The sequence below is a fragment of the Anomaloglossus baeobatrachus genome, chromosome 4 (assembly GCF_048569485.1).
Source record: "Anomaloglossus baeobatrachus isolate aAnoBae1 chromosome 4, aAnoBae1.hap1, whole genome shotgun sequence".
Lineage (NCBI taxonomy): Eukaryota > Metazoa > Chordata > Amphibia > Anura > Aromobatidae > Anomaloglossus > Anomaloglossus baeobatrachus.
Window position 1 is genome coordinate 572790022 of NC_134356.1, and position 12555 is coordinate 572802576.

General features: G+C 49.6%; 1 protein-coding gene across 5 annotated transcripts in view; it reads left to right on the plus strand.

The window, feature by feature from the left end:
* Nucleotides 1–12555, plus strand: part of NOX5 (NADPH oxidase 5) — a 133418-nt gene that overhangs the window by 88532 nt on the left and 32331 nt on the right. For 4 of the 5 annotated variants that reach the window (XM_075346080.1, XM_075346078.1, XM_075346081.1 and 1 more), the window contains exons 6-7: nt 950–1103; nt 1179–1354. The exons of the other annotated variant lie outside the window; for it this stretch is intronic. In XM_075346080.1, the coding sequence (XP_075202195.1) occupies nt 950–1103; nt 1179–1354 (330 nt within the window). The remainder of the gene's footprint in view (nt 1–949; nt 1104–1178; nt 1355–12555) is intronic. 5 annotated transcript variants of the gene reach the window in all.

A 12555-nucleotide genomic window follows, 5' to 3' on the forward strand; every position in this document is an offset into this window, starting at 1 on the left:
TGACCCTTTCACCCCCAACGGCACTTCCCAACTCCAACACCGAGGCCTGGGGCATCCCCCTACCCGTGGAGGGTCACAGCACCTGGCTGCCCCCTGTCATCACCCCGGGTACTCCCCAACGGTAACGGTGGTACTCCAACCTTAGCACACACCACGGGTGACATCACAAACTGTAGATACACCATCCCCTGTAAATATCCCCTTCATTCCTTCATTTGAATGGCCGCACGACCCCCGGGTCCGGACGCCCCTCAAGCCACCGCGGATCCTGATCCGAGCAGCTCTGCTGCTGATGTGGGGGCGGCACAGTTCTACCATTACTCCACAGCAACACGCCTGCGGTCTTGAGGTTATATTTGACTCCGATCTCTCCTTCACTCTCCACATTCGTTCACTCGCTCGCTCATGTCACCTCCACCTCAAAAACATCTCTAAGATTCCACCTTTTCTTACCATTGACTTTGCAAAAACTCTAAGGCTATGTTCACACTAGAAAAATGATTTTTCTTAAGAAAATTTCTTAAGAAATTTCTTAAGAGTGAAGGATAGTGCACCTGCGTTAAAAAACGCACCAAAAACGCACCTGCGTTTTTGCCGCGTTTTCGGTGCGTTTTTGGTGCGTTTTCGGTGCGTTTTTGGTGCGTTTTTACTGCTAGTTGCCCTGCGTTATTGTGCCAATTATCTATGGCAAATAACGCAGTTAGCTGCAGAAAAGAAGTGACATGCTCATTCTTTTTCTTAAGAAAATCTACTGAAAGAATTTTCTTAAGAAAAAAACGCAGTGTGCGCACAGCTAATTTTTTTTGCCATAGGTTTTGCTGGGGAATGTAAAGCGCTGTGGTATATGTTGGCGCTATATAAATAAAATGTATTATTATATATTATTATTAGTACCCCTAGTGTTCATAGCAGTCCTAAGACCTTATGCAAACCCTTTTTCCGCTGTCAGGTATTGATGCTCCGTCGCTGTCTGACATGGCTACGTGCCACCTTCGTTGTGAATTTCCTTCCATTGGATCAGAATGTTATTCTTCATGAAATGGTTGGATATACCGTAGTCATTCTTACTGTGGTTCACACAGCCGCCCATATTATCAATTTCAGTAAGTGGAAAGCTTACAGGGAGAGGTAAGGAAGTTGTTCTTAGTCCTGTAATTAACACCTCTGTCTTCCTGTAGTAAACAAGGCCATAAACCCAGGCTTGTATACATTCTGGGAATATTTCCTCACCCTGCGGCCTGGGATTGGCTGGGTATATGGCAGTGCCTCCATCACTGGAATCTTGCTACAGCTTCTCATCTGCCTCATGCAGGTCTGCTCCAGCAGCTTTGTAAGGAAAGGAGGACACTTTGAAGTGAGTATTATATTTCAAGAAAGTAGTCTAATGTGAAAATGATTTCATCTGAAGACTGCCATACAATAGAAAAATGTGCTGGGCATTGAGCTCCTTTATAGCAACATCTCATAGGTTTGTACAGAAGACTGTATTGGCATGAGATCTGAATCACCCTATGTGCTATCATTTCATTTCTTATTTGACGTCTTTTCCTAGTACGAACATTCATCCTTCACAGTTTCCAAATGTGTTGTATCTTGGCCCACGTTGTGTTGCCTAAAGCCCTCCATACACGTGAAGTGACCAGCCAGGGAGGCCTCTGGCTGTGTAGTCGTGGCAGCACTGCATTCAAGGCACATCCCTGGCTTCATCACTTCTTTAATGTTGAGAGAGTGTGTGTCGGTTTCTTCATCGGCCGATGCACAAAGAGTCTGCAGTCCAAAGTCCAGATGCAATAAAAACGACATTTATTCACAAAAGAAAAACACTCCGGTCAGCAGATTCCGGCGGTATTAGTGGAGCTGGGGACAACCTGCCCAAACGCACCCTCTGGTGGGGATATGCCCTGGATACTCCACTTCTCCGGGCTCCCACCCTACGGCCAAGCACACACTGGACCCACACCAGCGGAATAGGCCCTGAGGTTGCGTCCACCTCCTTTTCTCCGGTGTCCCTTGATGGTACGCTCACACACACACTTGCCGCCGCAGATGCTCACTGTCTGCTGTCCCGGATCCTCTCTCTCACACACAAAACAGACTCAGCCTAGATATCCGGCCGACTCCTCCTCCCCGGTGGCAACAGCCGTCCCACCCGGCCACTAGGGGGTGCCCTAACACATCACATGAAAATATAAAATTCAACACTTTTAATAATCACAATGCCGGGTAACTATGCTAAACTAGTAGGGGGTAGGCCCACCCACTACATGCCTCCCCTCTTAAAATCCGAGCCTCCCGGCAAGGCTCTAAAACTTTAAACATATTAGCACATAAAAACCTTCTGGGTCAGTCCTCAACAGCGGCACCAGTTCAGCGGCGCTCCCGATCTTTAGGGACGCTTAATGGCGCAGCAGCGCTCCCGGTCTCTGGATAGCGCCCGGAGGCTCAACAGCGCTCCCGGTCTTAGATGTGCGCCCGGAGGCTTCAATAGCGCTCCCGGTCTTTGCTGAAGGTGCCCGGAGGCTTCAAGAGCGCTCCCGGTCTTTGCTGGAGGGCAACAGGCCCGTAAAACTTTTCAACAACAAGGGAACTTTCTGCCGGTCTGGAACAACACCGGTCTTTGAAGGTGTTGAAGTCAACAACTTACTCCGGGGGCCAGGCTTTCTTCCATTCCTCCGCTTGAGCCTGGATATAGGCCCCCAGAGTTTGTCCCGGCTGCCGGCGGATTCGCCTAAAAGACACAGGGGCGAAAGGCGGCTCCGCCGGTGTAGCTGCTGCAGCTCCTCTTGGGGGTGATGGCGTCTCTGCCCGAGGTGGTGGTGGTGCGTCCAGCATGATGACCGGCTTGTTTGTAACATTTTGCGTTACCGCTACCACGGTTGGAACCTTCTCCGGGTCAGGGGCCGATGCAGTCGCTGTTTCCGGGACAGCAGCCACGACACGCCGGGGCTGAGAGGACGCAGGCGGGAGCGGTCTGGCATGGCTCCGGCGCCGCTCTTGCTGTTCCTCCCACTCAATCTCCTCCTGCCACTGCTCCGCTTCCCGGGTGGTTGGCATGCGGGAGACACAAACCGCAAACAGTCCACGGCTACCTGCGTCCGGCAAGAACTGGACTTTCTCGCCCGGCCATAAAGTATGGAGTCGCTTGGGCAGTCCTTCCACGTCGAGATGGACCCTGTTATAAAAGTAATCATCCCCGGTCTCGACTTCTCGGATGAATCCATATCCGTCCTGCTGGTTGAACTTAACAACCACCCCGGTCACAAACTGCTGTGCCAGCTCCTCGCCACCAGAACCGGACAGCATTTCCCGGACGATGGTCTCGGCCAGGAGACGTTCCTGGACGGGGTCAGGCTTCGGGGTCGGGACACTGGGGCGCGACTCCACAGGCGGGGCGCTGACTGGATCCCAGAAGAAGCCCAGGTGATCTTTCTCCAAGTGCTCAGCGAACTCCTCAGCCGGCTCCGGCACAAATGGGGAAGCGGCGGCGTTAAGCTGCGGGGTCTCCCATGGGAAAACTGCAACCCCCGGACGATTTGGCATGGGTGGGGTGGCATAGGTCGCCTTCACCTCTGTGATGGTGCTCCCGGTTTGAGCATCCCATGAGGTCTTCCAGGAAACTTTGTCTGGCCTGGTGGAACCTCCCGGTCCAATGGGAAGGTCCGCCAACGCGGCCTCACTAGCAGGGGCGAACCGGGGTCGACCTCGACAGAGGCTGATTAGGGCCATGGTCGTTGCCAACTCCGCGGGTTGCCCAAAGGTCTCCATCTCGGTCTCCGACAGAATTGCTGGTAATGGCGGTGATGTCGACGCTGAGACTGGGAAGAGTGGAGGCGGGTCTTCGTTTCCCGCTCTTAAACGGACCCCACCCCCAGCCTCACGCATCATCTTGACTCCTCCGCTGAGGTACTTCTTTTTCTTCTTCTTCCATGCCCTGGAGCTGGCGCCTCCCCTCTTTGGGCGGAGTACTCCATGCTTTCTCTTCGGCACCGGCCAGCCCCAGGCTCTTCTTTCGGCGCCAATTTTCCGCGCCTTTTCTTCCTCACAGATAACGGCCTCCTTGCCGCCATCTTGTACCCGGTCCAACGCTACGGGTACTGTGTTTTCTTCCCACCAGGGGACTGGAAACCTTGCATCCTGGTCCGGGTCCTGTGTTCCAGGCACGACCTGATCTCCAGCTTTTTGGGTTCCTGGCAGGGGAATCGCATCCTGCCGACTACGCCACATGAAGTGACCAGCCAGGGAGGCCTCTGGCTGTGTAGTCGTGGCAGCACTGCATTCAAGGCACATCCCTGGCTTCATCACTTCTTTAATGTTGAGAGAGTGTGTGTCGGTTTCTTCATCGGCCGATGCACAAAGAGTCTGCAGTCCAAAGTCCAGATGCAATAAAAACGACATTTATTCACAAAAGAAAAACACTCCGGTCAGCAGATTCCGGCGGTATTAGTGGAGCTGGGGACAACCTGCCCAAACGCACCCTCTGGTGGGGATATGCCCTGGATACTCCACTTCTCCGGGCTCCCACCCTACGGCCAAGCACACACTGGACCCACACCAGCGGAATAGGCCCTGAGGTTGCGTCCACCTCCTTTTCTCCGGTGTCCCTTGATGGTACGCTCACACACACACTTGCCGCCGCAGATGCTCACTGTCTGCTGTCCCGGATCCTCTCTCTCACACACAAAACAGACTCAGCCTAGATATCCGGCCGACTCCTCCTCCCCGGTGGCAACAGCCGTCCCACCCGGCCACTAGGGGGTGCCCTAACACATCACATGAAAATATAAAATTCAACACTTTTAATAATCACAATGCCGGGTAACTATGCTAAACTAGTAGGGGGTAGGCCCACCCACTACACACGTTTGATAGCTGATGGCTGAACGTTGATTCGGCTAATGGTTTGGGGCACAGCAATCTTGTGTGACTCTCCCATACACAGGAGCCCAGGCTAATTTCACACAGCAGTTTTTGGCATCAGGCACAATCCGGCGTGTGCCTAATGCAACGGATCCGGCGCAGAATATGCAAAAACTGATGTGCCTGATCCTTTTTTTTGACGGTTCCAATATACCTGATCCATCAAAAAACGGATCCGGCGCATCCGTTTTTGCATCCTTTTCGTCTGTTTTTTTTGCTGGATCCGTTTTTTTCAATACATGTATTTCAATTCAATACATTAGAGCATGCTCAGTTTAAAAACACGGATCTGGCGGCCGCATCCGTTTTTTTCCACATTACGCCGGATCCGGCGTCCATAGGCTTCCACTGTAAAACACGCCGTATCGCGCCGGATCCAGCGCTATGCGTTTTTTTTGCCGGACAAAAAAATGTTACAAGATACGTTCCCTCCGGCCGCCGCTTTAGGCAATTATGACGGATCCGGCAAAAGCCGGATGCAACGCAAGGCCATCAGGCACAATCTGGCGCTAATACAAATCAATGGGGATAAAACGGATCCGGCGCCGGATCCGTTTTACCCGTTTTGTTTCCGGATTGTGCCTGATGGAAAAAAACTGATGTGTGAAATTAGCCTTAGGCTACTTTCACACATCCGGCTTGAGCCCTGCGGCTCAATCCGGCTGTGCAAGCTATGCAACGGATGCGGTGAAAACACCGCATCCTTTGCATAAGTTTTTCCCATGCGGCCCGCCCGGTTTTTGCCGCTTGCGGCATGCTACTGAGCATGCGCAGTGGCAAAAACCGCATGCGGCGGCCGGATGCGGTATTTGCCGCATCGCGCCGCATCCGGCCGCCATAGGCATGCATTGAGAGATGCGCCGCATCGGCCGAATGCGGCGCGATGCGGTTTTTTTTGCCGCACGAAAAAACGTGCCAGGCAACGTTCCATCCGGCCGCCGCATCGGCTAAATCTGCCGCATGCGGCAAAAACCGGATGGAACGCAAGGCCATGCGGCACTAATTAAAGTCTATGCAGGAAAATCGCAACCGTCAGCAAAAAAAACCGGTTGCGATTTTCCTGCAAAGTGCCGGATTGTGCCGCAGAAGAAAAACCGGAGGTGTGAAAGTACCCTTACTCTGCTGAGTACTCCTTTAGTTTCTACGAGAGCCCCACTGCCAGAGATCTCTGCAGTATCTATGTGGTGCCCTGGTCTAGCCATGTCGTCACAGGTAACACACACACCCCCACCCCCCCAGACAGTTACATTAGCCAAACACAAAACCCTTGTTGCCTCCCTCCAGGGTCTGATGTCCACACCAGGTGGGGCGGAGCCAGGCGGTTGGCCTCACCCACCGAGGAGTTCACAGGCCTGGAGGCGGGAAAAGGAGCAGAGGAGTTCAGGAGGTTGAAGTGAGAGGAGTAAAGTGGAGTGTGTCTGGGTTTGTGGCCCAGGCACTGACAACAAGGTTGGCAGAAGGTGGTGGCCGTCTGCAGGAGTGGTGGATCAACGCGGAACCGTAGGACCGGGGTTGGGCGGTGGCCCGCCGGTACCGACCGGGGAGCGAAGTGAAGCTAGCACACACAGGCAGGGACATTGGACCCCGACTAGGCTTGGAGCCACCGTCAACAGTCAAATCCGAGTGTGACAGGAACCCCAGGGGTTTCCTAACTACCCAAGACCCGTTAGAAGGCAACCGTCCGCACCGTTAGGGTATACAGCCATCGCCAACGGCTAGAGACCCAAGGGCCGGCGCCTGTGGGCAAAACGGGCTCCTACGGTATCCATACACCGGGGAGCAGACTACCGTTGGGGACCCATCGTAGTCAAGACAGTACACAAAGGTGCAGGGAAAGACACCCGCCATCACCTGTCCGGGGAGAGACACTGCAGCCGACTGCGGGACCCGTCCATCCAGCCGTTTGGTTTACCGGAGACTTTGTGCATCCATTGCTGAGTGAGTACACCCGTGCCATCCGGCACCGCGCCGCGCTGTCCCTGCAACCCTGCACCTCACCAACCCTGCCTCCCCGTCACACCACCGGGCCCCGGTACCACCAACCCCTACCCACGGAGGGGGGAAAACAACATCCCAGCTGCTCCCTACCATCGCTCCCGGGATCCCCGTTACCAGCAGCGGTGGTGCCCATCTTCACCACAACCCGTGGGTGGCGTCATGGACTAAATCCCTTTTCACTCACGGGCGAGAAGCGCCGCTCGAGTCCCCGGATCCGACCCACTGCTCGAGCCACCGAGCAGCAGCAGCACAGGACCCGAGCGTTAGCGAGCGCAGCGCCCCGCCGCCCGCGACATCTATAGGTAACAAAAAGATCAGCAGTCCAAAATCAGACATGGATTCTTAACTCCACCAACTGTCATCTGTCAGGGGCCCACCTACACATTAGGCCAGTTTCAGACGTCCGTGTTTAATCAGGTACAAGTCACACGCATGGTTATGGTCATATGTGTGTCATACATGTGTCATACGTGTGTGGGGCGTATGTCAGGCGTGTGTCACGCGTATGTCCCACGTGTGACATCTGTGTTTGCATACGTGTGACAGGTACCGGAGTAAACATGTGTCTGTCAAATAAAAAGATTTTCTATATTTACCTGTATCCAGCAATGCAGTCTTCAGCTCTGCTGCCTCCTGCTTCTGACCCCCGCTCATTATATTCATTGATTATTCACTGCACTGAGGACCTGGAAGCCGGAGCATCGCAGAGACAGTGCTGGGTACAGTACCGCTGAGGAGAGGACAGCATCGCGGGGACAGGTGACTATTCACAAAACAGTGTGTATGCAAGTGACGTACATGAGGTCATTGGAGTTCCCAATGAACTCTAATGACCTCCTGATGACAACCCTGCACTACAGCTTCACGGGTTCATCAGAGTTCATTGGGAACTCTGATGAGTTCCCGATGCTGTCCCCACGATTTTCTGGCTTCCAGGTCCTCACCACACACACACACACACACTGCTGTTTACTCACCTGTCCCCAGCGATGTGGTCCCCGACACTGAAGTCTCCGGCGCTGCTCCAGATTCCAGATCCTCAGTGCAGTGAATAATCAATGAATATAATAAGCGTCTGTCAGAAGCAGGAGGCAGCAGAGCTGAAGACAGCTTCGCTGGATACAGGTGAGTATAGAAAATCTTTTTATTTAAAAGACATGTGTTTTCTCCGGTACGTGTCACACTGATGTCACAGAGATCACATCAGTGTGCGATCCGTGTGACACCTGTGCTGCCGGAGAAAAAACAGACATGTCTCCGTGTGTGCGTGCGGGGCCACGAATGGTCACACGGTCCTTGTGAAAACATGGACGTGTGAGTAACAGCATATAATAACATGGGTACGTGAGTCATCCGTGTTAAAAACGGATGTCACACATACCTGAAACACGGACATCTGAAATCGGCCTTATAGTGTCAGATGAACCCATTAATAACGGTGTGTTTGGCTGACATTGCTACAAAGTGTATTGGTGCCTTAAAGGGAACCAACCACCAGGATTCTACTATATAAAGTAAAGGCAGTGCCATATAGGCACTAGGATGCTGAGTCCAGGCATACCTGTTGTAGAAAGATCTGATGCTTGGTTGCTGAAATATCTTTAATCAAAGTTGCAGAAATGCGCTGCAGTTTAATTGACGTATGTATCGGGGACGGACCTCTGTGGGTTAGGTCTTCTGTTTATATTCCTCCTCCTGCATCTTATATTGAATTGCATGCCCCCTTTTCTTTATTTAAATATGGCACCAAGCCGCTAGTGCTGCTGTTGGCAGCGTGTGCACATTATCACAGTAATTATGTCTTCATTAATATGGCACTGGAGTCTGTACTGCAATCTCTGGCACCATTTTATTGAAGATACTGCAGAGAAGACTGTGAGCAGCATGAGCAAGTGCAAAGATTTTATTTTTTTTACATCTGCGAACACTTCCTGCCACTTGTAGTCTTCACAGCAATGTCTTCAATAAAATGACGTCGGAGATAAAGACATAATTACTGTGGCACTACGCACGCACTGCCAACAGCAGCAATGGTGGTGTAGCACAATATTTAAATAAAAGAAAAAGGGGGCATGCAATACAAGACGTAGGAGGAAGAATATACAATGTGGATGCAACCCACAAAGGCCCGCCCCAGATTCACATGTCAATCAAAGTGCAGTGCATTTCTGCAATTTTGATTAACGATATTTCAACAATCCAGTATCCGATCTTTCAACAAAAGGTATGCCTGGATTCAGCATCCTAGTGCCCGTATGGTACTGCCTTTACTTTATATTGAAAAATCCTGGTGGTTGGTTCCCTTTAAGAGCTTGTTTATATTTTATGACTTGCGGAAATAAAAGACCACCATTTGGATATATATTTGTGAATCAGCAGACATTTAATAGCCTGTTTAAACAAGCAGACTGCCTCTCCCTGTGGACACAACGAACAATAATACATCAGTAACTTATCAGTAATAGATCTTTCTGTGTACATAAGCTATCATTGTATACTTACTACATTTGCTGCCAAGAATGCTGATTTTTTTTTTTAGCCAGCCAAAAGATCAGTCCACCTGATGAACAAGCGTTTTACACATTTGTCAGGTAATCAGCAGCCTGTTTACACTGTGCAATTGTTAGGAAACAAATGTTTCTATCAACCCTAATTCCCAATAATTGTGCACTGTTAATGCACCCTAAGTCATACAGTCATGGGCGAAAGTGTTGACACCTTTAAAATTGTTCCATAAAATGAAGTATTTCTCCCAGAAAATTATTGCAATTACACATATTGTAATACACATGTTTATGACCTTTATGTGTACTAGAGTAACACAAGAAAACAGAGGGAAAAAAGGCAAATTGGACATAATTTCATACAAAGCCCCTAAAGTGGGCCAGACGAAATTGTTGGCACCCTTTCCAAAATTCTAGATAAATAACTTTGTCTAAAACATGTGATACTCATTTAAACTTACATATGGCAAGTAACAGTGTGGGCAATATGAAAATCACACCTGAAACCAGATAAAAAGAGGAGAACTTGACTCAGTCTTTGCATTGTGTGTCTGTGTGTGCCACACTAAGCATGGAGAAAAGAAAGAGGAGACGAAAACTACAGTGGGAAAATAAAGTATTTAGTCAGCCACCAATTGTGCAAGTTTTCCCACTTACAAAGATGAGAAAAGCCTGTAATTGACATCATGGGTAGACCACAACTATGAGAGACAAAATGAGAAAATAAATCAAGAAAATCACCTTGTCTGATTTGGCAAGATTTTTTTTTTTGCAAATTATGGTGGAAAATAAGTATTTAGTCATCTAAAAACATGCAAGATTTCTGTCTCTCACAGACCTGTAACTTCTTCTTTAAGAGGCTCCTCTGTCCTCCACACATTACCTGTAGTAATGGCACCTGTTTGAACTTGTTATCAGTATAAAAGACACCTGTCCACAACCTCAAACAGTCACAATCCAAACGCCACTATGGGGAAGACCAATGAGCTGTCGAAGGACACCAGAAACAATAAATTGTACCCCTGCACCAGGCTGGGAAGACTGAATCTGCAATAGGCAAGCAGCTTGGTGTGATTAAATCAATTGTGGAAGCAATAATAAGAAAATGGAAGACATACAAGGCCACTGATAATTTCCCTCGATCTGGGGCTCCACGCAAGATTTCACCCCACGGGATAAAAATGATCACGAAAACAATGCGCAAAAATCCCAGAACTACACGCGGGGACCTAGTGAATGACCTGCATAGAGCTGGGACGACCGTAACAAAGGCTACCATCAGTAACACACTACGCCGCCAGGGACTCAGATCTTGCAGTGCCAGACGTGTCCCCCTGCTTATGCCAATACATGTCCGGGCCCATCTGAAGTTTATTAGAGAGCATTTGGATTATCCAGAAGAGTATTCGGAGAATCTCATATGGTCTGATGAAACCAAAGTAGAACTGTTTGGTAGAAACACAACTCATCGTGTTTGGAGGAGACAGAATGAGTTTCAGCCAAAGAAGACCATACCTACTGTGAAGCATGGAGGTGGCAACATCATGCTTTGGGGCTGTTTCTCTGCAAAGGGACCAGGATGACTGATCCATGTACATGAAAGAATGAATGGGCCATGTATCGTGAGATTTTGAGTGCAAACTTCCTTCCATCAGCAGGGGCATTTAGGATGAAACGTGGCTGGGTCTTTCTGCATGATAATGATCCCAAGCACACCACCAGGTCAACAAAGGAGTGGCTTCGTAAGAAGCATATGAAGGTCCTGGAGTGGCCTAGCCAGTTTCCAGATTTCAACCACATAGAAAACCTTTGGCGGCAGTTGAAAGTCTGTGTTGCCCAGCAACAGGCCCAAAACATCACTGCTCTAGAAAAGATCTGCATGGAGGAATGGGCCAACATACCACCAACAGTGTGTGCCAACCTTGAGAAGACTTACAGAAAACGTTTGACCTCTGTCATTGCTAACATAGGATATATAACAAAATATTGAGATCTCGCTGGCCTTCGCACTAGTCAGGGTGAGTTCAAGTCCATCCAGAGCCTAGGCACGTGATGGCACACAGGGGGAAGGACCTGTCTAGGGATGTTAGGGAGTGCAGGGATCAGCCTCAGCTAAGTGTTAGGAGGTGACTCCACCCCCTCTCCCTAGTGCCAGGGCTATCTGGTGTATTGTTTCGGATGGAGTAGCCTCTGTTGCTTTTAATCCGGGGTCCTTTCATCCCTGGCGTGACACATAAATGTTTTAATGATATGAGTGAAGTACAAGTTAGAACAGAGACATTAGTGGGGAATTGCTATGGGATAGTGGTCTGTAGAAAATGTAATGACTGCATGAACAGTTAGGTTAGGACTACACAGCAAGGTGAAGCTGTGCTCTACAAGGTTGCAACGTTGAACTGCTAAATTGCAACTATTGATAGTAAATATGCTTGCATTTCAACTTGCAAATTGTCACAACTCGTTTGGCAAAAATTTAAACCCTGCAGCATCTGTTCACTGTGAGCCTGAACTGTATGCACTTCAATGCTGCTATATAAGGCTGCCTTGATCTGTAGCATACAAAATCCAGTGAGACTGAATGGCCAGGAATAGGAACTGCACTATCCAGAAATCTTAAGCTAGCCCCAGTGCAGAGACTACAATATAAGCATTGTACTTGTCATGTTTGTCCACTGCTGGGGATCCTGAGTTGAGTCCTTGGAGTGGCTGCTGGCCAGTGAAGCGGGTTTGCAGAAGATGGTCCGAAAGCCAGGTCAATACAAAGAGGTTAGGATAGGAATAATGTCATCGGGCAGTAGAATAGTCAAAACATGAGGTGAGGTTAGTAATGAGAAAAAAACTAACAGGGAACAGAATAACAAGTGTGAGCCAGGGTACGTAGACTTTATAAATGGCAATAACACATGGGAGATAGGAGATTAAATTGTATAAAGTAAAGCCCAAAGCTCAAACCATGGCGTTAACCCACAAGCTCACTGCCTGGACAATACCGCAAGTCCCTGAATGCTAAACAGAACTGTTGCATTGACGCCCCACATCTTCTGGTAAAGCGTGGCGACATAAGTAGACACTGAAGGAACGAGTACAGGCATGAATGATACAATTACTAATCTATGCAATTCTTGTGGCAATACAG